The sequence below is a fragment of the Toxorhynchites rutilus genome, chromosome 1, assembly GCF_029784135.1.
Source record: "Toxorhynchites rutilus septentrionalis strain SRP chromosome 1, ASM2978413v1, whole genome shotgun sequence".
Lineage (NCBI taxonomy): Eukaryota > Metazoa > Arthropoda > Insecta > Diptera > Culicidae > Toxorhynchites > Toxorhynchites rutilus.
The window spans coordinates 202,405,350-202,431,327 of NC_073744.1; the positions used below are offsets into that span (position 1 = coordinate 202,405,350).

General features: G+C 38.4%; 2 protein-coding genes across 3 annotated transcripts in view; both read left to right on the top strand.

Moving 5' to 3' along the window:
• Nucleotides 1-25,978, top strand: part of LOC129770371 (chaoptin) — an 83,520-nt gene that overhangs the window by 49,449 nt on the left and 8,093 nt on the right. For both annotated transcript variants that reach the window (XM_055773162.1, XM_055773171.1), the window contains exons 2-4: nt 9,073-9,583; nt 20,936-21,228; nt 21,478-24,496. In XM_055773162.1, the coding sequence (XP_055629137.1) occupies nt 9,274-9,583; nt 20,936-21,228; nt 21,478-24,496 (3,622 nt within the window). In that variant the 5' untranslated portion in view covers nt 9,073-9,273. The remainder of the gene's footprint in view (nt 1-9,072; nt 9,584-20,935; nt 21,229-21,477; nt 24,497-25,978) is intronic.
• On the top strand, nt 1,735-4,681 carry LOC129770378 (E3 SUMO-protein ligase ZBED1-like). Its single transcript, XM_055773186.1, has 5 exons — nt 1,735-2,673; nt 2,741-3,162; nt 3,220-3,732; nt 3,784-4,086; nt 4,154-4,681. The coding sequence occupies exons 1-5, from the start codon at nt 2,346-2,348 to the stop codon at nt 4,475-4,477; spliced, it is 1,890 nt and encodes a 629-aa protein (XP_055629161.1). The 5' UTR covers nt 1,735-2,345; the 3' UTR covers nt 4,478-4,681.

Sequence of the window (25,978 nt, forward strand, 5' to 3'; positions counted from 1 at the left end):
CTTTAAGTTGATCGTGTCTGGACCTTGATTTATTTCACCAATAAAGAATTTGCCAGGAAGTTTTTAATTTGGCAAAAGATTTACAGCTGGGGGCAGAAAACCAAGGTTCTCGCCACAAACAAGACAATGGATTCGAATATGTATAGGGAAGAGCGCCTGGAAAAACGTTTTCTCTCGTTTAGTAAGGCTCACTAGGGTCCGGTGAAGTTTTGGCCAGATTTTGCAAGCTGACACTACATCTGAGAGGTGCTTAAGTGGTTCCCTGAAAAATACATCGATCTCGCAATTGCTCCCAAATTCGCCCAATTGAAAAATATTGGTAAATTGTCAAGCAGAAATTGAAGAAAGGTGCCGTAGTGAGGCTCCATGCATGAAGAAATCGTGGAATAGAATGGCCACTCAAGTTGACCAACAGAGAATCCAAATATTGATGGAGGGTATCCGAGTAAAAGTACGAAAATTAATCAAAACTGTAACGAAATAATATTTTTTTCTGAAAAGAACAATAAGTTATCTTCATTTTGATATACTTTTAATCAATTCCGAGATACAACTGATTTTGTGATTCCGGATTCTTAAGCTTGATTCTGCAATAAACGCAATAAAGCAAAGGTAAAGCATTTTCATTTTTTTGACGTGGGACTACGTCTAACCGGAATATATGGAGGGTAAAATGAAAACCTAAACACAGAACATGCAAGAAAAAATGAAAGATTTCGAATGCTTATAGCTCGAACATTTCGTACTGGATAGGAGAGATGTTTGCATCACTTGATAGGGAATATTTCTACGCATCTATCGCAACTAACAAAATGTTGTTTTTCATTAGATAAACAATTGAATAACTGTAAAATATTAGGCGTTATCTAAACGCCCTAACTGCATCGTTTTGATTGGCCCGATTTACGGTTTCCCTAACACAGCCATCAAAACCAAGCAGCCTAGGGGAAATCGGCATTGCAAATTCATACAAATCGGGGGTATTTTTGTTCCGTTTGAAATGTGTTTCCCTAACACAGACTTCAAAACCGAGGTTTCTGGGGAAATCGGCTCTGCAAATAAATGCAAACTGCGAGTACTTTTGTCCTCGCTTGCCTTTGTGCAGAGTGGAATATGTCTGTCCTAACATGATCTTCTAAACTTAGGAACCTGGGAAAATCGTGCAGACACTAGAAGCGAATGAACTTCCCAGTTTCAAGCAAATTCGAGATTCGAGAAGTATGTACACTTTTGGGATGTAAACTTCAGAGGGAAATGTAAAATAAAATAATCGTTTGATAATTTTTTTTTTGTCTTTATTGGAAAGATTTTCAGCCTTAGGCTGGTTCATCAAACGTTTGATAATTCTTCCGTACATATATTTTGTTCTAGTCATCATACCAAACGTAAAAGGTCCGTCATTAAATTTACTTGTAACGAAGAACAATCAATCACAATAAATGAATTGACTTTACACGGCATTTGTTCATTTTTTTCACTCACAGAGCAAATATATTGAACTCAATTGAATTTGGAAACTGTTTCATTCAATCAAGAATTTAATCAATACAAACGAATGATTGCTAAGCTAAGGTAGTTCCACGTGAACCTTGCGGTTATATCATAGATATAACCCACTATTTTTTTCTCAAAATCACTAACCTGCCATTTTCATTGCATTGCATAGTGAACAAATGTATCGTTTTGTCCCAAATTCTGAACACTTAAGCTTTGTTGGCCTTTGAACTAGGATTGGGCGATCTTGGATCGATCTTTGGAAGATCGATCTTTTTCGTTTCGATTTCCGATTTTTTGGATCGATTCTTTGTACCTAGAAAAATCGAAAAGATCGATCTTTTGCCTTCGATTTTTTCGATCTTACAAAAAATTTTTTCCAGCGTGCATCGATTTTAATCTTACCACCTCACCAATTTTATAAACATAATATCAACATTTGGATCACTTTCGAGAATGTCATATTGGTGGTAGTGAATCTAGGTGAAGCAACTGTGTATGTTTGGTCATTACGAGTGTTACACTATCGCATACTCTAGACAAATAGTGGAAATCGTGACGAAATTAGTTACGCTCATTTCTTTTAATACTACGCAGTTGTCCAGTTGCATCATCTCACTTCTGTTATTATTCCTACCTATTCCTTTGGTTTGACAGATTTCTTGGCGGGAACAAATAAAAGCGACAGTGTAACGTTTTTTTCTCATGCAGACAGAAGCTGTGTTTTCGTTTGTTCGTTGTGCGTACATATTAAGATTCGAGTTTTTACCGGGTTTTAGTCAACTTTTCTCTTTTTGCTCTAGTGCACATACATGTTGTTTGTGTTATCTAGCAAAGTTTGTTTTTGAAGCATGGCTCCACGAAGTAATATTTGGACATTTTTCGTCAAAAATCCCAACTCGAGTGTATGCAAAAATTGTGGATCAATCGTTAAGACAAGTGGAAACACCAAAAATCTTTGGAACCACATCAACAGACATCATCCTCAGCTGCTTCAGTCTGAAAAAAAAACCACCGACGATTCTGTTCCAGATGCACGAGAATCAAACTCAAAGGTTACAAAGAAAACGGTTGCTCAAAATCATGTTGAAGAACCTGCTGGTATTGACCTTGAAAATAATCATGTTAATTTGAATCATACCATTAAGGAATCATTTACGCGGATGTTGAGTTTTAAAGGTAGATGAGTTTTTATAGTTTACAAGTGCATTTTTTCACATACTACCTTGTACCTTTTACATTTCAGAACATGGAGGAATGACAATTCAAATTAATGAAGCGTTGTTATATATGATTGCCAGAGACAACCTTCCTTTGAGAACAGTTGAACGAGACGGATTTCTACATTTTTGTAAAATAGCGCTTCCACTCTACAAGCCCCCGAGTAGAAAAAAACTCACTGAGATGATTGATTCTAAATACAAAATTCTGAGTGGAGTTGTAAGAAGTGCTCTCTCTGAGGCCGAGTGGTGTTCTTTGACGGCAGATATATGGACAGATACAGGAAGTAATCAAAGCTATCTAGGTGTTACGGCACACTATCTAGAAGGAACTGACATGAAAGCAGTTGCTCTCACCGCCTGCCCCCTCGATCAAGCACACACAAAGGTATATCTTGCGAGATTACTAAAAGAACTTTGTTTTGAATGGGGTATTGATCTACACAAGGTATAACATTCTTCATAATCAAATCATTGAAGATTAATTATGATCCATAATTAACAGGTATCCGTCATAGTAACGGATGGGGGCGCCAACATTGTGGCAGCCGGGAAAGACGTCTTTGGAGATGCAAGACATGTTATTTGCGTGGACCACAGCTTGAGTCGTATAACCACTGTAGCCATCGAACAATCACCACTTTTTGAAAGCCTTCTGACAAAAATTCGATCCATCGTAACATTTTTCAAAAAATCTGTTAATGCTGCGGATGAGCTTCGGACCTTACAGCGCAAGGAGCTGAGTTCAGAAGCAGACATATTGAAGCTAATCAAAGATGAGCCAACAAGATGGGGTAGTAATTTTGCAATGCTGGAGCGCTTCATTAAGCTTGCAGACAAAGTCAGTTTGATTCTTTTAAGATTCACTTCCGTGCAAATGCTGACGGGATCAGAACTAGCGGCAGCTACTGAGGGACGCAATCTACTGCAACCAGTGGCTCATACGATCACTGAACTGGAAGCAGAAACGTCTTCTCTCTCAGGGAAGATAATCCCAATGTTGAAAAATCTAAGAAAGGTATGGTGTAGGTTTTCTTTGAATAATATTGCTCAATCTGTATAATTTCAGAAAATTGATTCAATGTGCCCCACCACAGAACCAGTAAAACAATTGAAGGCGATGTTTCTGGTGCAACATGAACGAAAATTCAAAAATATTGAATCGGTAGATACATTTGCCATAGCTACTTTACTAGACCCTCGTTTTAAGACGGTCTATTTAAGCCCATCAGCACACGCTGAGGCATTGCAATATGTTTCCGATATAGTTGAGACTGAAAACATAAAACCATCAACGGTTCCACAGGCAATTTCAACGCCATTAGTCTTTGAACATGGATCTAGTAATTTGTGGGAGTACCATAATGAAATGGTATGGATTCCGCTTGATAATCCTTAAATAAGTTCAATTAATGAATTCAAAATTATTGTGCTCACAGGTACGCGAATCGTTGGATAATCAAGAATCTAATCCCTCTGGAGATATTACCGGAGAACTTCGGAATTTCCTACATCAGAAGATTGTAACACTAGATTCAAATCCTTTGACTATATGGGATTCGATCAAAAGCGAGTATCCTACATTATATCCGATAGCTCGAAAATATCTCAGTCGAATGGTGACATCAGTTCCAGCCGAAAGGTTATTTTCGAGAACTGGTGCTACAGCCATGAATCGGTTTCGACTGAATGCGAGACGTATGGCACGCTTGGCTTTTATGGGATCGTTATCTGCTGAGTTCTGGGCCAATACCAGCAGTTAAATTACTATATATTCCTTTTCAATCAATTCATTTAATTAAGTGATTCCATGACGGTACACAAATGCTCTTTAAAATGCTATTTTTCTGGATTTTGAAATTTTAAGAACTTTATGCGTAGAAAAAAAATAAAATACTGTTGATGTTTCAATAGAAATATAATTTTTCCGATTTTTTGTTTAAAGAATAAACAACGCTCAAATGAATAAGAAGATAAATGGAAAAATAAAGAAGTTAGATTTTTTTAAGAATCGATTCGGTAAAGATCGATTCGGCAAAGATCGATTCTTTGGTACCGATTTAATCGGTGAATCGATCCCAAGCCCGTTTGAAGAATCGATTCGTGAAGATCGATCTTTTTATAAAGATCGCCCAATCCTACTTTGAACAGTGTCTCATTACTCAAAATGGCACTGTTTCGCAAAATAATTTTGATTTTTGGATACAATAGACAGCCTTTCCTTTTACTTGACTACGATACATTTTATTTACAAATACAAATTCATGGTAAAAAAGTCACAGGAGGGTTGTGTCCGAGACACGACCCGTAGTTGACGTAGGATTACGTTAGGCTATCTGTTGGATGCTGATTTTGGATATGTTCGGAAAAAAACATTGTTAAACTTTTCGATAATGAGTTGGTGGCCTTGAAAGGAGCGGTTTTATCCGGTTGTTAGTAAATAACTGACCAATAATAGTAGGATAGGGGTTGACATTTTTCAATTGTTCGATAGTTAGTTTCATGAAATATATTATTTTATCCAAGGTGAAAAATTGTTATAAAGTGCCGAAATTGATTGACGCAAAAATCTCATCAATCCATCATGAAATTACTGAGCAATAAGCGTTTAAAATTGGGTAATTTTCACGATGTGATCGTTTTTCGATATTCAATTTGTACCCCAATATGTTCCCGAAAGACGTTATCCTACGTCAAAACTAAAAATATATTTAATCACATTTGTCTCAAATTCTGAATACCATTATTATCTTTAACTGAAATTTCAAACAGCAAAAATGCAAATATATACCTCGTTACTTTCTTTAAAAAAAATACTAACTATTTTACTATAGGACCGATTCTGATGATCGACATATCAAATTAAAGCAAACTTTTTTTTTAAAAATACTTGGATCTTATTTCTGTAATTTTTGATTTTATAGTTTACATTATTTCGGGAACAATGGCGCTATATTTTTTTTCTCGAAATCTGAGAATTTTTACATGAGATATCCAAAAACCAGAGATGTGATTTTTTATTCTTTTTTGAATTATGATTTTCCAAAGTTAAGATGTTTTGGTTGCGATAGCTTATTGGACTGCGAGTGTAATATGTAGACCAGTTAATTGACTATGTTTTTTGATTTTTTGAAAAAAGTCATTTTTGGAGAATGGGGGAAATTTAATTTTTCGGACGAACTGTTAACTTTGAAAAATCATAACTTAAAAACGATAACAATTACATATCTAATTTTTGGATATCTTATGTAAAAAAAAACTCTATAAGCTGAGTTTTTTTTTACATAAGATATCCAAAAATTAGATATTGTATATATTAGATATTATATAAATAGATATGTGATTTTTATCGTTTTTAAGTTATGATTTTTCAAAGTTAACAGTTCGTCCGAAAAATTAAATTTCCCCATTCTCCAAAAATGAAAAAATGTACCGTTTTGTCTCAATTTCCGAACACTTAAGCGTTAAGAAAGATCTTTTTATGAAGATCGCCCAATCCTCATTTCGCGCTTTTCGCAATGAAACCGCGGTCGGAGAGAGTCAGAACGAGATATGACGGCCATTTATAATTATTTCCTTTACCTTGCGTGCGTTTTGTATTCGTGTTTTGTCAACAACACTTTTTTTTTGTGTGAAAATTGATCTTTTTTATCTGAAAAGTGAAAGAGAACAACAGTATGGCCAATTCTTAGGAACGAGACCGTAACAATCTGAAGGCGGGAGGTTTTAAACATTTGAATGAATCTGTTTTAATGGAGTCAAATTGAAACTTAACATGTTTCCTTTTTTCCAAAGACGCCGAATAGAAAGCTGCTGCCACAATCTAACGGCGAGTCAGTTTCCAGATCTGCTGCAGCTGCCCCTGAATTTATCAGATCTTCTGTTAGGTCTAAAAAAGGGACACTGAGATCTATCTCGTGCGACTAATGATCCAATGGCCTCGAATCTTTACAAATATCACAGCTGGTTCAGCTAATTTCAACATTTATCACACGTTCCAGGAGTAACAGAGAGTTCAGGAACACAACGTACATTCCTTTGTCATGTATGCTAGATGTTCGAAAAAAAAATTTAGAATAATTCTGAAGTTTAGTTCATACTATATCTTTAGTTAGGTAGTTAAATGATAGAATAAATATTAAGAGTTTAAAAACATTCAATTATTTTACATGAAAGTATCTGATTAGTTTACGGATTTAGACAAAATCAAAACTGGGATACCTGGCCTTCGATATAGCGAATAGGTTACTGCTATCTGCTAGCCGTGATCAATCATGCTTATCCTTAGACTAGCAAATAAATACAATATAATAAAACTCATGGAACATTGGGCAAAGACAAAATCACCCAAGGTGACAGAATTAAACGAGTGCGGAAAAACATATTTCTAGGATTTCTAGAGGTCGCTCGTAAAAATGCTGCTGTATATAAATCAAGCCTCAAATTCAATCGGGCACTGGTGTTTATACACCAGGGCGCCAGTGAAGAGCAAAGTGTACAATAAAATATTATTGATTGCTCTCGAACAAGCAGCAGCAGCAGCCAGCAGTTCCCTTGGAAACGAGAGTAACACAAGCAGCTTCCGCCGATGACAGTCATAAATAAATAAAACATTGATTTTCATGTGCCCCGCGGTCTGCCTCGTTATTGCCCCGTTGTGACATTTTCATGGAGATAGCGGCGGGACGGAAATACTTGGAGTGGCTCTTTGTGCTCGCAGCTGAAACTTAACTACCTTTTTTTGAAGGAGGAGGATGCCGTTTATAGATTGATTCCCAGTGTTCGGCGTTTGAAACCCGATTTCAGCCAACTGACGACTGTCTCACCATCAACTACCCCTTGCCCTCAAACCGTTTAGTGAAAATCGTTTCGACCCACAGGGAAACTTCGATATAACGTACCCTCGTTATAACGTACCCTCGATATAACGTCACTCGATATAACGTACATTTTACCTCGATATAACGTACACCTTTTCAAAGTGTAAAGGACATTTTTTTTCAATATTTTTTCTGATACAACAATGAATTATCTGTATTGTGATGCTAAAACAAGTTTTGTACCTTCAATCAATCTCGAAATACAGCTGGTTTTGTGATTGCAGATTCTAAATGAAACAAGCTTTAATCAACAGTACGAAGGGAAACATCATGAGAAAGGCTGGCTTCGTCTTCTGATTGAAGTTATTCATTAACTTGACTAAAACAGCAACACAATATTGTATTATAGACTACGTTTGTGAGTACTTTATTATGCTTCGATATAACGTACAATTCGATACAACGTACAATTTTGAAAGTGAAATGTACGTTATATCGAAGTTTACCTGTAGTGATTTCATTTTTGGCAGGGGGAAAAATGGATCGCAGAAAACAGAGTTCAGATGACATCATCATCGACAGACAGAAGCTGTCAAACTCTCCGAAAACAATTAACGATTTTCCGTGAACAGGGATAGGCAAGAATTTGGGTCGGAATCTTTTATTTCAACACTGTTTGAAAAATAAAATCTCCTCCGGCTTCTCCGCTTTAGTTTGTTTCCTCGGCGATTATCGAAATTATTGGCTCAAGGCGAAAAATGGAACCATTTCGCACCAAGACTCGGAAAATTAGCTTTGTTTTGCTTTTGGGGCGCCGATTCAATGTTCCAAATTAGCAAGGGGTACAAAGTGAGCTCGCACTGTAGACGTAGAAAGGGATACTTGCCGAATCGTAATCCCGCTGAATGTAATTAAAAGTTTAAGGTACTGTTTTCATTCGCTCCAAGTATCTTCCGGATTCCGGTAGGGTTTCATTTGTTCAACCCAGAAGCAACTTTTAAAAAATCTTTGTTGTTATCACAGTTGCTGAGGAAGAAATATTCTGGGTAAATTGCTTTTCTTCCCTTATTTTTTTGCTTATCTTCCGATGGGTAACCATCCGAAGGCTGCGAAATCCCGGCTGCTATCTTGGGAGAACACGTCGGCAAACTTTGCATGTGTGCAAAATCAACACTCAGTAACAATAATACTCGCAGTTTTACGATGAGCTAAACGACGGGAGGGGGGTTTTCCTGTATCGAGTGGCACATCCGAAAGTGGGTGAATTTTATTCCGAGAGCAACAATAAGAACTTGAGCTTGTTAGTTGAATAAATAAACAGGGCGTGCTGAAGGAGTTCGGTGTCTTTCTATCGTTGAAAATGTGGGACACAGAATTTAATTTGCCCCATCCAATGCCACAGTTTTTTTAAACGGAAAATTGTATCTTCCGTTGCAGACGTTGGTTACTAAATTCGATATTTTACGAGATGATTGATGATGGCGGATTGCGAAACGTATTAACGTATAATGTTTTCCATCTCTCCCTTCCTACACCAGGCATCCAATCCAGAAGCGGTAAATGGACTACACGATTGAGCACCTTGGCGGCGGATCCACAAACTGTGTAAGTGTCATCTTTAACCAGCGGAGTGTAGCAATCGCGAAGAGACACGCCACTCGCTACAGAGTGCACTAGTGATCTGTTACGATGTCTCACGTCCGCATCGCAACGAGTAGAGCAACGAACAACACGTCGACATGATGCTTCGATGGCCTAATCTGGGGCTCAAACAGCCCAACTGTGAACACATACGGCGCTGCTGGCTGCTTCTGGGTTTGCTGTTGCTCCAACGCGTGAGCAGCGGCCGGATGGAAGAATTGCTTCGGCTTCGGGGTGGCGGTGGAGGAGGAGGAGGAGGCGGAGGGAAAAGTGGTGGCCAACATCACCATCAGCATCAGCATCTGCAGCAGCTGGAAGAACACGAGCCCTTCTCGTCGTCCTCGAACGAGATCGAGTGCCCGAGCTTTGCGGAGAATTCGGCTTGCCCTTGCTACAAGTTTGAGGATGGTATGAATTTTTGTTTACATTTTGTATCTCATAAGGCGTCGTGCACAAATTACGTAACGCTAAAAATCCGGATTTTGGACTACCTCCCCCCCTCTACGTAACGCAATTTCCTATCTCTAATACACAGAAAGTAACGCAACCTCGACCCCTCTCCCCCCTTATCACGTTACGTAATTTATGCACGACGCCTAATGAGCAATCTCATGCAGAATCGGCGAAAACGGTCGATTCTGGCCCGGTCCGTTCCGATATATTTGAACTTTCTCACTAAGATGGTGTCTACCCCAACATGTCGTTCTAAATTTTTTGTTTGAGGTGTTTTAGTTGCTATATTTTCAAGAGGGAATATCCAAAAATTAAAGGCTCTTTAAAAAATTAATATATGTAAATTATGTTGTGAAAAATGTTATTGAAGTTGGAAAAAAAACTTTTTTAACTACGATTCTTTAGGTTAAATTTGGATTTTGACGTAGGATTACGTCTTTCGGGAACATATTGGGGTACAAATTGAAAATCGAAAATCAAGCACATCGTGAAAATTGTCCAATTTCAAACGCTTATTGCTCATTCATTTCATGATGGATTGTTGAAATTTTTGCGTCAATCGATTTCGGCACTTCATAACAATTTTTTATATTGAATAAAATATTTTTTTTTTATCCCAACAGTTTATTTTTTATTAGGCTCATTTAGCAATTCAGCTGTAACAGAGCCGAATTCATTCGTGTACATTTGTTATCTTAAGATAACTTTTGTTGTATATTACACTGTTACCATTTGTGAGGCGTAAGAGTATCGCTATCTATCGATAAACATTTGTTTTATCTATAACACAGTAGCCGTTTAGGCGTAAGAGAATTCCTAATTCTATCGATGCACAACACATGTCGCCTTTTTCGGCGTAAGAATATTGCTATTGTTCGAATGATCACAGATGGGCTGTTCACAGTGGGACTGTTGATAAGAGGCTTCCTTTGTTGCGTTATTAATAGTGCCAATTACCGATGCAGCAGACCGAAAATGTGAGCGGTAAGGGACTGGGATTACCCTCACATGATGATTGTTGCGTGGACATAGTAGCTAGAATAACACACAAAGATGGTCAGTTGAGGGGCCCTGAGTTATGAGCTCATGATCGTTCGCTTAGTAGCGGACACGCAACCAATTAGGCTACGAAGACCCCCATAACTATGTTTAAATATAATGTTAAACATAAAAATGTTTGGGAAAAAGTGAAAGAAAATGATTTCTCGGACCACCCTTAAATGAAATGGGCACCCTAATAAAAAAATAAAAAAATAAGAGTCGAATGTTTTGCGATAAAGAACAATATTACCAGTTTTGTCTAAGATATGATTTTTCATGTCTTGTCTTTTTTCAAAAAAAAAACATAACTTTCGAACCAGTGAACCGATTTAGATGATCAACATATCAAATTGAAGCCGGTCAGTTAACTTTGAAAAATCATATCTCGAAAACAAAATAAAGCATCTCTGATGTCGAAATATGCTATGTAAAAAAATCTCAGCTTTCAAGATAAAATATAAAAAACTATAGCGCCCTCTAGTCCAAAGCCACGTAAACAACAAAAAACGACTACAATCAATGATTGCAAAAATAAAATCCATTTCTACGAGCTCAATATTTTTAAATTAAAGATAACTCATTGGTTTCAATTTGATATTTCGATCATGTAAATCGGTTCAGTGGTTCAAAAGTTATGAATTTTTGAAAAAAGTCAGTGGAAAAATAGAAAAAAATTGTAAAATTGTAAAAATACATAAATACATAAATACATAAATACATAAATACATAAATACATAAATACATAAATACATAAATACATAAATACATAAATACATAAATACATAAATACATAAATACATAAATACATAAATACATAAATACATAAATACATAAATACATAAATACATAAATACATAAATAGCGGCCCAATTCTATGTTTTAATAAGTTTACCGCAAAGTCATTGGAATAGCTTTGCTGTTGCACTCAAACAGACTCTCGCAACTTATTTTCTTTTCTTTTATTCAATGTTTCTTTTTTAGTCCAAATATCTCTATGTCTCGAACAAATATCTCTATGTCACTCTTTCTCTGCGATCAATTGTTGCTCTTCCAATTTTGACTTTGAATTTAAACTCTCTACTCTTCATTTTCTACTATCTACTCTGTACTTTGTTCTCTCTTCTCTCCACTATCTGCTCTTTATTTTAAACTTTCCACTTTCTCTCCACTCTCACTACTCTCTACTCTCTACTCTTTCTACTCTCTACTTTCTCTAATCTCTTTACTCTCTACTCTCTCTATTATCTACTCTCTACTCTCTACTCTCTCTACTCTATCTAATCTATCTACTGTCTACTCTATCTACTTTCTATTCTCTCTACTCTCTCTATTCTCTACTCTCTCTACTCTCTCTACTCTCCCTACTCTCTCTATTCTCTACTCTCTCTACTCTCTCTACTCTCCCTACTCTCTACTCTCTCTACTCTTCACTCTCTCTACTCTCTACTCTCTCCACTCTCTACTCTCTACTATCTCTACTCTCTACTCTCTACTCTCTACTCTCTCTATTCTCTACTATCTCTACTATCTCTACTATCTCTACTCTCTATTCTGTACTCTCTCTACTCTCTACTTTCTACTCTCTCTACTTTCTACTCTCTCTACTCTCTACTCTCTACTCTCTCTACTCTCTACTCTCTACTATCTCTACTCTCTACTCTGTACTCTCTCCACTCTCTCTACTCTCTACTTTCTACTCTCTCTACTCTCTACTCTACCTACTCTCTACTCTCTTTATTCTCTACTCTGTACTCTCTCTACTCTCTCTATTCTCTACTCAGTACTCTCTCTACTCTGTACTCTCTCTACTATCTCTCTACTCTCTACTCTCTACTCTCAACTCCCTACTCTCTACTCTCTACTCCCTACTCTCTACTCTCTACTCTCTACTCTTCCTACCCTCCACTCTCTCTACTCTCTACTCTCTCTACTCTCCCTACTTTCTACTCCCTCTACTCTTTACTATCTCTATTCTCTACTCTGTACTCTCTCTACTCTCTACTCTCTACTCTCTCTACTCTCTACTTTCTCTACTCTCTACTCTCTACTCTCTCTACTCTTCACTCTCTTTACTCTCTTTACTTTCTACTCTCTACTATCTCTACTCTCTACTCTGTGCTCTCTCTACTCTCCCTACTCTCTCATCTCTCTACTCTCTCTACTCTCCCTATATTCTACTCTCTCTTCTCTCTATTCTCTCTACTTTCTACTCATTCTACTCTCCTTACTCTCTACTCTCTCCACTCTCTCTACTCTCTCTTCACTCCTCATACTCTCCCTACTCTCTACTCTCTCTACACTCTATACTCTCTACTCTCTACTCTCTACTCTCTCTACTCTCTACTCTCTACTCTCTCTAATCTCAACTGTGTGCTCTCTCTACTCTCCCTACTCTCTCATCTCTCTACTATCTCTACTCTCAACTCTGTGCTCTCTCTACTCTCCCTACTCTCTCATTTCTCTACTCTCTCTACTCTCCCTATTTTTTACTCTCTCTACTCTCTATTCTCTCTATTTTCTACTCATTCTACTCTCCTTACTCTCTACTTTCTCCACTCTCTCTACCCTCTCTTCACTCCTCATACTCTCCCTACTCTCTACTCTCTCTACTCACTATACTCTCTACTCTCTACTCTCTACTCTCTCTACTCTCTACTCTCTACTCTCTACTCCCTACTCTCTACTCTCTACTCCCTACTCTCTACTCTCTACTCTCTACTCTTCCTACCCTCTACTCTCTCTACTCTCTACTCTCTCTACTCTCCCTACTTTCTACTTTCTCTACTCTTTACTATCTCTATTCTCTACTCTGTACTCTCTCTACTCTCTACTCTCTACTCTCTCTACTCTCTACTCTCTCTACTCTCTACTCTCTACTCTCTCTACTCTTTACTCTCTTTACTCTCTTTACTTTCTACTCTCTACTATCTCTACTCTCTACTCTGTGCTCTCTCTACTCTCCCTACTCTCTCATCTCTCTACTCTCTCTACTCTCCCTATATTCTACTCTCTCTACTCTCTATTCTCTCTACTTTCTACTTATTCTACTCTCCTTACTCTCTACTCTCTCCACTCTCTCTACTCTCTCTTCACTCCTCATACTCTCCCTACTCTCTACTCTCTCTACTCTCTATACTCTCTACTCTCTACTCTCTACTCTCTTTACTCTCTACTCTCTACTCTCTCTACTCTCCACTCTCTCTACTCTCTTTACTTTCTACTCTCTACTATCTCTACTCTCAACTCTGTGCTCTCTCTACTCTCCCTACTCTCTCATCTCTCTACTCTCTCTACTCTCCCTATTTTCTACTCTCTCTACTCTCTATTCTCTCTACTTTCTACTCATTCTACTCTCCTTACTCTCTACTTTCTCCACTCTCTCTACTCTCTCTTCACTCCTCATACTCTCCCTACTCTCTACTCTCTCTACTCTCTACTCTCTACTCCCTACTCTCTACTCTCTACTCTCTCTACTCTCCACTCTCTTTACTTTCTACTCTCTACTATCTCTACTCTCTAATCTGTGCTCTCTCTACTCTCCCTACTCTCTAATCTCTCTACTCTCACTATTTTCTACTCTCTCTACTCTCTATTCTCTCTACTTCCTACTCATTCTACTCTCCTTACTCTCTACTCTCTCCACTCTCTCTACTCTCTTCACTCTCTCTACTCTCTCTTCACTCTTCATACTCTCCCTACTCTCTATACTCTCTACTCTCTACTCTCTCTACTCTCTACTCTCTCTACTCTCTACTCTCTACTCTCTACTCTCTACTCTCTACTCTCTACTCTCTACTCTCTACTCTCTCTACTCTCTACTCTCTCTACTCTCCACTGTGACTGTGACGGGGCGCGCGTCAAGTTGGAGGGCGCTTCCTAATCGGTTCACGTCTCGACAGGTGAGAAACCCCGCGAGGGTGGCTGTGACGGGTTGCGCGTCAAGTTGGAGGGCAATTCCTAATCGGTTCACGTCTCGTCGGGTAAATTCAAAATGCCTGCGAAGAGGACATCAGCGCAGTGGAATTAATAACGAATGGAAAGAAAAAAATATTGAGAAAAAGGGAAGGACAACGCTAGTTAGCGTTGAAAACTCGAGAAGTGCATGAGCACAGCCGCCCCCTGAAGTAGTCGCCTAGATGTGGTCCCAGGGGGAATAAGGCAACGAGTAGAGGGCTTGGTTTTTGTGGGTGCGATCCCCACTCGACGTCTGGGTTAACCCTTCCCAGGTAAGGCTGGTAGAGCGTTCCTCACCTCTTTAAAAAAAAAAAAAAAAAAAAACACGCAAATGTACACGCAAACGAACACACGCAGACGCACACACTCTCTCACACAAAAAACGCATCGCAGCTGCTCACTGCTCACTCTCTCACTATGTTTGTGTTTACGTCAAGAATACGAACATTTACGACCGTTTACGACTGTTCACGACGACCGCGCTTTATTTTTTAGCGATTTTATTTATAGTAAGATTTATTTATAGTAAGATTATTTATAGTAAGATTATTTATAGTAAGATTTACATTTATCAACAGGTTCAATTACAACCCAAATGATACAAAAAATATTTTAATCTATCTTACACTATTGGTTACGGAAGAGTCAGCTTTTTATAGATTCTCTCGTTAAATTGAAGTCAATGAGTTCGATTTGGTCATTAAATACGCGAGCCATGCTTGCAACAGGCTCATGGTAGGCATAGTTAGTGCGCGATGTTGGAAGACGAAGAAAATCGCGTGATTGCGCAGATTTCTCTTTCTGGTATTGAAATTTATTTGTCAATCGATATTCCCTTGTAAGAGATCGAAAACAGAGCTTTCGCTGTATTGCGTCGCTCGCAGAGCAGATTTAATCCCAAAAGCTTGCAGTGATCTTCGTAGCTGGGGAGGTTCTGCGGATCATTCCAGGATAATCGATGTAGAGCGAAGCGTACAAATTTGCGTTGGACGGACTCAATTCTTCGGATGCTGTGAAATGGCACATAAGCAAGCAATTCCACGGTAATTTTTGACAAGTTTCTTGCTCCCTTTCTTGAACACAAGAAAAACATAGGGCTGTTTCCATGCTTTGGGGAAAACTCCACATTGTATAGAGCGGTTGAATAATGTGGATAATGGTGAAGACAAACTATCAGCGCAGCGTTTTAAAACAATGGATGGAATTCCATCAGGACCAGGGTAAGATGATGCTTTCAGCAGGCGTTGTGAACAGTTACAGCGTCAATCACAGGATGAGGACCAATGTCAGGTAGAATTGGAGTATTTACAATTGCTTTTTGAATGAGGTTGTTACTAATCGTTTCAGTTTCGAATACATGACTGGATTGTTGACGGAATAAGTTAGCTATGTCATGTATCGGAGATGCTTCGTTTTGTTCGTCAGTCATGACAGATGGTAAACCAGATTCGTTCCTCTGTGTATCAACATGTCTCCAAAAACTTCTCGGGTTGAACTTTAATTTGCGCTGAACTCGAATCTGATATTTACCAAAAAGCTTCTTATTCAAATTTTTATAATTTTTACATGCATTCGCATAACGAGATTTCCAAAAGTCGTTGCGATGTTTCGAGAATTTCCTCAGTAAATCTCGTTTGATAGTCTTCAAACGACGCAAGCTAGGGTTCGACCAGGGCGGGTGAACAGGGTCTCTTCTGTTACATCGGAACAAATTGGTCGATTGGAGATAATATATACATCACCTAAAGACAATATGTTTTTTATCTTTTTACCTTCACCACAAAGAGCGGTGTCCTCTGATAATGGACCGCTTTTTACATTTAAAACAATGAAAACACAAACAGAAAACCCTCCTTGGAAAGACAACATACGGGGTGGCGCATAAGTCACGCAACACTCTCTGAAGGAAAAAAAATAACGATCGCGCTGCAACTATCGAGCGTGTTGGTTCCTAAGCGGTTCAATTGTCGATTTTGTATCGTGAGACATTTTTTTTAAACATTTTTTTTGTGCAAATCGGTTGCGTGACTTGTGCGCTACCTTGTACAAAGGAAAACCAAATTAATACCGATGCAGGACAGGTCATTTTAAGATGTGTTTGTGATAGAATAATATTTCAATAGAGTTGAGGTAATATACCCAGTGGATCCCCCAAATATAAAAATCTAGCATATGACGAATTTCATGCAGCATCATCTCAGATTGTAGTGAAACGTAGTGGTTGTGGACATTGGTCATTTAAGCAACTTTGCGTACTAGAAATCTTCACAAAAAATTTAGACTACTTTTTGAAAAGAGTGAAATTTTGTTTTCTAATTTTTTACAAAAAATTCTATCTCGAGAACTATAATACATACATAACTTTGGTCAAATAATGAAATGTAGGAAATTATTCGAAATCATATAAGATTACCGATTATTTTTTTAAATTACGCTGAAAAAAAATATTCTGAAAATTTGTATTCCTTTTTCTTCCTTTTCTTCCTTTTCCTTTCAGTGCCTTTTCCTCCGATGTTTGGGAGACTTGTTGGTAGTTGTATGGACTATTCATATAATTTTCGTTCAGAATTAAAAAAAAAAATTTTTGAGAAAAATTAATTTTGATTTTTAAAATATTTTTCAAGGTATTTTTAAAAAATTTGTTTGATATTTTTTAATGAAAGCTTGAACAGTTTCCTATATTTCATTGTCTGTCAAACCATGTGGTTCTTAAGTTGGATTTTTTTTCTGAAATTTTAAACTTTTATCTTAAAAACGTTGAGACCTACAGAGTTTTCGTCAGGATGAAATATAAGAAATAATTTAAACTCTCTTAAAAAATACCAACAAAAAATATAAAAATTATACTAACAAAATTGTTTATAAAATTTAAATTAATTTTTCTATAAACTTAAATGAATATTATAGTCCATACAACTACCTACAAGTCTCCCAAACATCGGAAGAAGGGCACTGTTACAGAGAAAAAGTTTTTTCAATAAGCAAGCGATCATTTTGTCTCTTTATCCTCAATCAACAGTATGAAGAGAAACATCATGAGAAAGGTTGGCTTCAAGTTGAATTTTTTCATCATTCTTTACTAACTCTAACCAAACAGCATCACAATAAAGTAATATGAGCTATGTTTCTGGGTTCTTTATTATGCTTCGATGTAACGTTCCATTTTTAAAGAAAAAAAATTTAATGTACATTATATCGAAGTTTCCCTGTATTTTCCAAAACATTTGAAAAAAAATTATGAATAGTTCATACAATCACCAACAAGTCGAAAGATGAGAACTTTTACATGGAATAGGTTTTTTAACAACATCTTTTTCGTGTTTTCTTTGAAAAAATTACAGCTAATCCTAATTTTGTTTAAAGCTAAGATGGCAAATACACTACACTCTGTCCAACTTCTATAAGACCAGGTGATGATCTTGCTGCTTTGTGTAATTGTAAACAAACAACGCTTTTATATTCTAGTTATATTCTAGTGTATTTGTATTGGTAACTATCATACACTGCATGATATTCATATGTGTGTGTGCAAGCGTTGAGCGTAAACAAATGTTTTGTATTTTTCAAGTGTCAAGTTTCTATAAGATCAGTTACGTTTTCCATTGTGTTTAGTTACTTTGATTAATAAATCTGGGAAATGCCGAAAGGAAAGTGCTCACGGGTGGAGAAAAAGGACAAATCGATGCATTTCACTAAGAAAATGTTTGAATTAGAGAAATTGCTCGTCGGATTGGACGATCCCATCAAGGAGTTCTCAATTATTTGACGAATCCTCAAGGATACGATAAAAAGAAGAGAGCTCCACGTAAATCGAATACTTCAAAATTGCTTATGCAAATAAAGCAATCTTCGAAACTAAATGTTTCACAGGAGTCAATTCGTCAAATTTTGGTAAAAAGTCCTTGCATAAGGAGGGCTAAAAAGGTTAAAGTTCCTAATCTTATACCATCTCACATCGAAAGACGTCTGAGTTTTGCCAAAACTCACATGAATCAACAGTAGGACATGGTATGTCACGACAAAGAACATTTTCAAAAGAATACATTTTGCTATATACCATAACGAAAAGTTCTTCAATTTTTTTTTCACTTTTAACTTTGCTAGGTTATCTTCAGTGACGAAAAAAAGTTTATTTTGGATGGTCCTGATGGTTTCAACGGTACTGACGTGATTTACGGAAGAAGGAACAGCATTTTTCAACCAGGGATTTTGGTTGAGGCTCGTGCATGGTTTGGGCGGGATTCGGTGCAACCGGAAAGCTCAAGAAAGTTTTCACATCATTCAAGGATTACGTACACGTTCCGAAATCCTCTCTCCTACCGTTTTTGCGTGGATATCGTCACAAAAGAAATCACATTCCAGCAAAATAATGCTACTATTCATACCAGCAAGCAAATTAAGCAATGCATTGAGGATCAATAACTTAATTTTTTGGACTGACTGGTTTGCTCTTCAGACTTCAATCCTGTTGAAAATCTTAGGGGGATCCTTGTACGCAGAATCTACACTGAGGGAAATCGCTACACCACGATTGAAGAGCTGAAGGTCGCAATTTCGGAAACATGGAAAAATATCGTGAAATCCGTTCATAAAATTTTGGTAAATAGCATGCCAACACGAATTTTCCAGGTTATTAGCCTAAAATGGCAAGGTTGCCAATTATTGACATGCAAATCAGGCCATAGTTTTTAATTTTTCATTGATAATACATATGAATTTTGAAATGGTCTTATAGAAACTGGACAGCTGAAATTATCATATTTAAGCACTATAAATGAACATACAATTCTTTTGAACGAAATTGACGTTAAATATACTTTATTCTAAGCATTCTACAATGTATGAATGTTTCTTGTCGAATTTCTAACTGTTTGTGTTGCAACGAAATATAAGCAGGGCGGTCTTATAGAAGTTGGACAGATTATATGACGAAGTTTTAGATCTTATTAACATATGGACATTTTTGTCGCAGACGTCAACTTCATACCTTTTATAGTTTCTAAAATATATGGCATTCGAGTATAGAGATTTCTGAAAATGTATTTTTTTTGTTTGTAAATTCTCGCGTTGTTTTTAAATAGAGAAAAAAAATTAAATTAAAACATGAAAAGTTGTTGTTTGAAAAATCTCTTTCCCTGTAACAGTACCCTTCTTCCGATGTAAAGGTGACTCGTTGGCAGTTCTAATTTCCTTTCATAATTTTAAAATAACATGTTTTTGAGAAAAATCAATTTTAATTTTCTTAATAATTTTTTTGTCAATTAAATTTTTCGAAAAATTGTTTCATATTTTTTAACAATATTTTTTTTTATTTAAGATTCCCTATTTTATTTCATGACCCAAAATTTTGTAGGTCTCATAGTTTTTTTTCGAAAAGATGTTTGAAAAATTAAAATTTCGAAAAAATTTAACTCAAATGCTCTAATGATTCAATGATCTGTAAATGGATTTGATTTGTCCTTATATGCTCCAATCAACTGTTTTGTTTTTTCGGTATTTTGAAGTTTTTTGGTTGAATGAATCGACCGAAAACAATCCGCAGCAATACTTTTCGTGCGATAGTGCGATAGAAAATGGCAACGCAAATGTTAAAAACATCTGTTTTTGAGCCTACTAAATCATTATTATTACCAGCCTACTGATTTAGATTCGAAAATTTTTAATTTGATTCATCATTATTCAGATAAAAAAAAAACTATGTTTGTCTGTATGTTCTGTATAGAATATTGTGAAATAATCGAAATTTAATATGGAGAATGATGAGAAAGATAGACAGATATAAATAAAGAAACAGAAGAACTATGTCCGAGGTACCAGTTTCACTCAAAAAACTTTCTCATCAGAAAAATCAGGGAAATGTGAAAATGTTGCATCGTTTGCGCAGAGTATAGCCAGTATAAAAATAAAAAATGTGTATTTACATAAAGTCGACAAAACCGACGAAGTCTTGTTATACGTCATAGTGTAGATATGTTATTAGATTCGTTAATCAAATGTAAGTAAATTGGAACCCAAGAAAAATAAAGGAGTAGCTGTTATTTTTTTTCAATTTTAATTTTATTTACGATTTCTTGAATGTTTGTAGCCACCGTCATGTAGAGAAAGCCAATGCTTGAATCAGTGAAGGTTAGGGCGATGGATTATCGATTTTGCGTGGAATTACTGAAGTGAGCGTTTCACAATTTTCCGTTCGTTCCCAATGAGCTGAAAGATTGATGCCTCCTTTTATAAGAAAACAAGAATTAGATTCCCCTCCCCCGAAGCAAACTAAAACGACTTTTCTCAATTTTTGTTTCTTCCCAAACTGGTTAGGTCTGTTCCTCGAGTGTCCCAGCATAACGGCGGTGGCCCTGCGTTCAACGCTGCAGCTCATCTCGTCCCCGATTCAGTCGCTGTCGGTGTACGAATTCGACCGCTCGGTCAAATCGCTCACCGCGGACCTGTTCGGGCAGTCCGGCTCTGGCTCCGGCGCCACCAGCAACGATGTCAACATCCGACATCTTCAGTTCTCCCATTCCAACCTCCAGCAGCTGAAGGAAAATAGTTTGAATAATTTACGAGCCCATTTAGAGAGTTTAAGTGTTGTAAATGGAAAATTGACACAAGTAAGTTTTTCGAGGGGGGAAAACCCACCCTGTCGGCAGTCGGCAATCGTAAATTGGCTCAAATTGGGGACACATGTCCCCTTTTTCCCGCAAGGGGACTGAAGTGCGCTTCAAGTTTTCTTCTGGAGAGGAAATGGGTGGACATGTGTGTCTCGCTTGTTAGAAAAAAAAAACAGTTACGAGAACACTCGTGATTGTAAATCTTTTCCGAATCAACTTATGTAACTGTCGTTTTTGAATCTTAAATAGGTGCCCACGAAAGCCATGGCCGGTATGAAGAAGCTGATGGTGCTAGACTTTGAGCTGAACGAAATCTCCAGCATCGAGGAGTACGCCTTTTACGGACTGCATCTGGTGAAGTTGAACCTCAAGGGCAACCGGTTGGAGCGGATTCCGGAGAGTGCCCTTGCCGGGCTGGAAGATTCGCTGGCTGAAATTGATTTTTCCGAGAATCGGTTGAAGCAGTTTCCAACATCCGCTCTGAAGCGGCTGGAGAATCTCCGCTCGGTTCGACTGTCGATGAATGAGATAAATTCACTGGAGCAGGATGATAGTTACGTGCGGTTCGGATCGCTGGGGTTTTTGGATTTGAGTTTGAACAATTTCATGGAACTGTATAGCGATGTGTTTAATCCGTTTCCGTACGTGAAGACGCTGTCTTTGTATAATAACTTTATCGAGCTGGTGCACAGAGATAGTTTCATATCGCTGAAGGAACTGCAATCGCTGGACTTGAGCCATAACAAAATAGTGTTTGTAGACGCGGAGGTGTTTGCGGCGAATCGGAAGCTGCACACCGTGGATCTTAGCCACAACCATATACACTATGTGAGTGGAGTGTTCTCCGATTTGCCCCTGCTGAGGGAGATTTTCCTGAGTGAGAATAATATTTTAGAATTGACGGAGGATTGCTTCAGCAACTCGAGTAGCATTAAGGTGATTTATCTGGAGAATAATTCGATCCAGCGGTTGGCAGGGGACACGCTCGGGACGTTAATCAATCTGGAACAGCTCTATTTGAGTGGGAATCACATTCAGCGCGTCCCGAGGGGATTCTTCGAGGCAACATCGAAGCTGCACTCGCTTAGTCTAGATAATAATTTTATAAGCGAGCTTGATGTGAGATTATTTCGGCGTTTGCAGAGTCTGAGGGAGGTGCGGCTGAACGGTAATCAGATTAGGCTGATCAAAGAGCAGCTGTTCGCTGGGATGGAAAACTTGATGGAGCTCCACTTGCAGAATAACGCGATCCGGGTGATTGAAAGGAACGCATTCAAGCATTGCCAGCAGCTTCAGTACATCAATTTGCAGGAGAACGCGTTGGACGAGATTGACACAATTTTCTCCTATTCCGTCGAAGGGGGGGCGACCAATCATCTGCAGCAGCCACTGACAGCGCGGGGAAGGTTAATCACAACGAAAAGCGGGCATAGTGATCAATCAGCGTTTGGTGATTTGGATGCGGGGTCCGAATCCTCATCGAACTCAGCATCCTCTTCGCTGCTATCAATTCAATTAAACTCCAATGCCATCAAGTATCTTCACGAGCATTCTTTCCAGGGTCAGAGCAACGTGCAGATTATCTGGTTGGAGAATAATTCACTGAAGAGCCTCGACAAGATGCTCTTCGTTGATTGTGTACACTTGGAGCGTCTCTATCTGAAAAATAATTCATTGGCCAGTGTCGAGTTGGGGGCTTTCGATTCGCTTCGAAAGCTGAAGTATCTCGACGTGAGTGCTAATCGTTTATCGAGCTTGAGCGAGAAACTATTCGAGAGCTTAGCGGAACTGGAAGAGCTTTACTTGAGTGACAATCAGCTCGAGAAACTGGGGCCCAACGACTTTGGTTCACTGCACAAGCTGCGAGTGCTGGACTTGAGCTTCAATGAATTGATCGTTTTGCAAACGCACGTTTTCCAGCCCAATTTTTCCGTCAGCGTAATCAATCTCAAAGGTTGTGGACTAACCCGCATTGAATCGGGTGCTTTCAGGGGATTGCAGAATCTGAACGAGCTCAATTTGGACGAGAATCATGTGCAATCGGACGATATCAGACAAATAGACGCCAGCTCTTTGAGAGTGCTTCGTTTGGCATCGAATAACTTTACTGTGATTAAAGAAAATACGTTAGATCGGCTGCCATCGCTGCAAATTCTGGTGCTTGAGCAATGTTCGATACGAGATATTCCCGCAACTCTTTTCAACAAGAACAACAATCTCGTCAAACTTGATTTGAGCAGTAATTTTCTCCGAACACTGAAGCGATACACATTCAATAATCTGAACGTGTTCAAAGAACTCCGACTTACCAGCAATCAGATAAACGATTTCCCGCACATAGCCCTGTCAAATGTGTCCACCCTGGAGACGCTGTCTCTCGCCAAGAATCAGCTCACCAGTATGGACTTTTTCAAACTCAACGGGCTACCGAATCTCCGCCATCTAGACCTCCGGGACAACACAATCTCCTCGCTGTCCGGATTCAACACCGTAACTCTGCCACATCTGGACACGATCGATTTGAGCGGAAATCTCCTGCTGGCACTGCCGGAGAACTTTTTCAAGCATTCCATCAGTTTGCAACGGATCGACCTTTCCGCCAATCGGTTCCATCAAATTCCGAACGCCGCCCTCTCGGAAGCTTCTCTCGCGCGACTCGCGTGGCTCAATCTCACCGGGAACCCCCTGCAGCGCATCCATCACAGCATGTCTTCCGACTCGGACCAGCGCCGTTATCCCCACCTCAAGGAGCTTCACATTAGTCAAACCAATTTGACCATCCTGACCAGTAAGGACTTCGAAATCTATCCCGCGCTGCAGCGTCTCTATCTGGTCCAGAATCGCATCAATCGGATATCCCCGGGTGCTTTCGTGGCCCTTTCCAATCTTCAGATTCTGGACATCAGTGTGAACGAAATTGAAATCATGCCCAAGGAGCGATTGCAGGGTCTACGGCTGTTGGAGATCCTGAACGTCTCGTCGAACAACATCAAGGAGCTGGACGAGTTTACCGACGATCTGCAAAAGCTGCGAATCCTTGACGTTAGCTCGAATCACCTGGAGCGGGTGCAGAAGAATACTCTGAGGCACCTGGGGGCTCTCCAGGAGCTGTTTTTGTACGGCAATCGGATCTTGAGTGTTTCGTCGGATGCGTTCCGATCGCTCAGGAATTTGAAGACGCTGGATCTGCGCAAGAACTACTTCGAGTATGTGCCGCTGAGGGCGCTCAAGCCACTGGAGACGCATCTGAAGGAACTTCGGGTGGAAGGTAAGTTTGCAAATTAATTTTCCACATTTTCATCCAGTATATTCTTCTAAAACTCAGATTTTTGTAAACTAATGGTCTTTTCCAAGACTAGAGACGAATGAACTGAAAATTTTAAAGCCTCTATAATTCAAAACTCCTCCTCAGATTTATGATTTTTTTCCGGAACATTCTGATTGTCCAAATATGAACAGTTGACTTAATCACCAACAACACGCATTCTCCGATTACCCTTGTTTTTAGCTGAATAATTATGACTACAAAATTTTATAATTTTTTTTTCCTGGGATGACCTTTTTTTAGTTTTCTTTCGATTTTTTTCTCTCGCTTGAATTCGTGATTGATAACAGACGAAGCCACTCTAATTGCATTTAGTGAATAAGTGAAACGCTTTTCGAATTCAATTGAATTTTGAAAAAATTATAGGAGGTTGTGTTCAAGATACGACCGCATTGTTGACGTAGAACTAAGCTGTTTTTTTTATAAGTCGCTTGTTTATACCTTCGGATATTATTCTATACTGCTGTGAAATTTTAGAAACAACTGCTTAGTAGAATAATCTCTGAAATGTTTTTTCATTGTAGAATTAGTTGACGATAATTGATTGATGATTCATTCTTGCCCACGCAGAACAATACACTAGCTGATCATATGTCGCAATTAATTTCATGTCAATGTATTGAAAATTTACGTTGAACGCTATTCCGGTGGCCTTTTTCGCGATTGACATAGACTCGGCTACAGTCGATTATATACATGTTGCACCAGCACCATAATTCCACATCTCATAACTACATCAATATATCTAACTACAAGAATATAAACGCTTCTCATCATTTTACGTTATTCTCAAAAGAAACGATACTGTTTATATCACTGGCCTCGAAACAAGTTGCATTACTTTCTCATGCTCGAGATAAGCGCAGCTGCCACCCTTAGTGGAGGAAATTTTTCTACTGGCAAACGAAACCTCATCACATACAACATTCCAGAACGACATTTACTTTGTTGGTATCTAAACAAGCGAAATAAACTCTTTTTGTTAATATCAACAACCTCGAAAATAGTAGCATTGCTTTATTATGATCAAGATTAGCGCAATCCTTGTTGATGGCAGTTTTGCGACTGACACGCGAACCCAAATAACTTATAACATTCCAGTAAGACATTCAAGATGCTTGGTATTCCCCAAATGATTTTTTGGCACACAACCTTAATGCCTGCTTCGCCATAACGTCAGTTTAATGCATTCATGCAATTTCAAAGACACCAACAAAACAAAACAAACAATGTTAACTGCTTGGAAAAAAACTGAATTATGTCACACAACTCGACTCTGCTGTAAAACCCATCGATGCGAATTCGCTGATGAGTTTGTCAATAGCGATCGCCTTCACCACCAGTGGGTCAACCGACACGCCGAAGTCGCCTACTTCGCTGTTGTTCGATGCGGTGTCACTCGCGAAGGCTTCGTTCAGTGCGAGC

Coding starts and splice junctions, on each gene's coding strand:
- LOC129770378 (XM_055773186.1), top strand. CDS start 2,346: ATGGCTCCACGAAGTAATATTTGGACATTTTTCGTCAAAAATCCCAAC. Junction 2,674..2,740: donor GCGGATGTTGAGTTTTAAAG/GTAGATGAGTTT, acceptor TTTACATTTCAG/AACATGGAGGAATGACAATT. Junction 3,163..3,219: donor GGGGTATTGATCTACACAAG/GTATAACATTCT, acceptor CATAATTAACAG/GTATCCGTCATAGTAACGGA.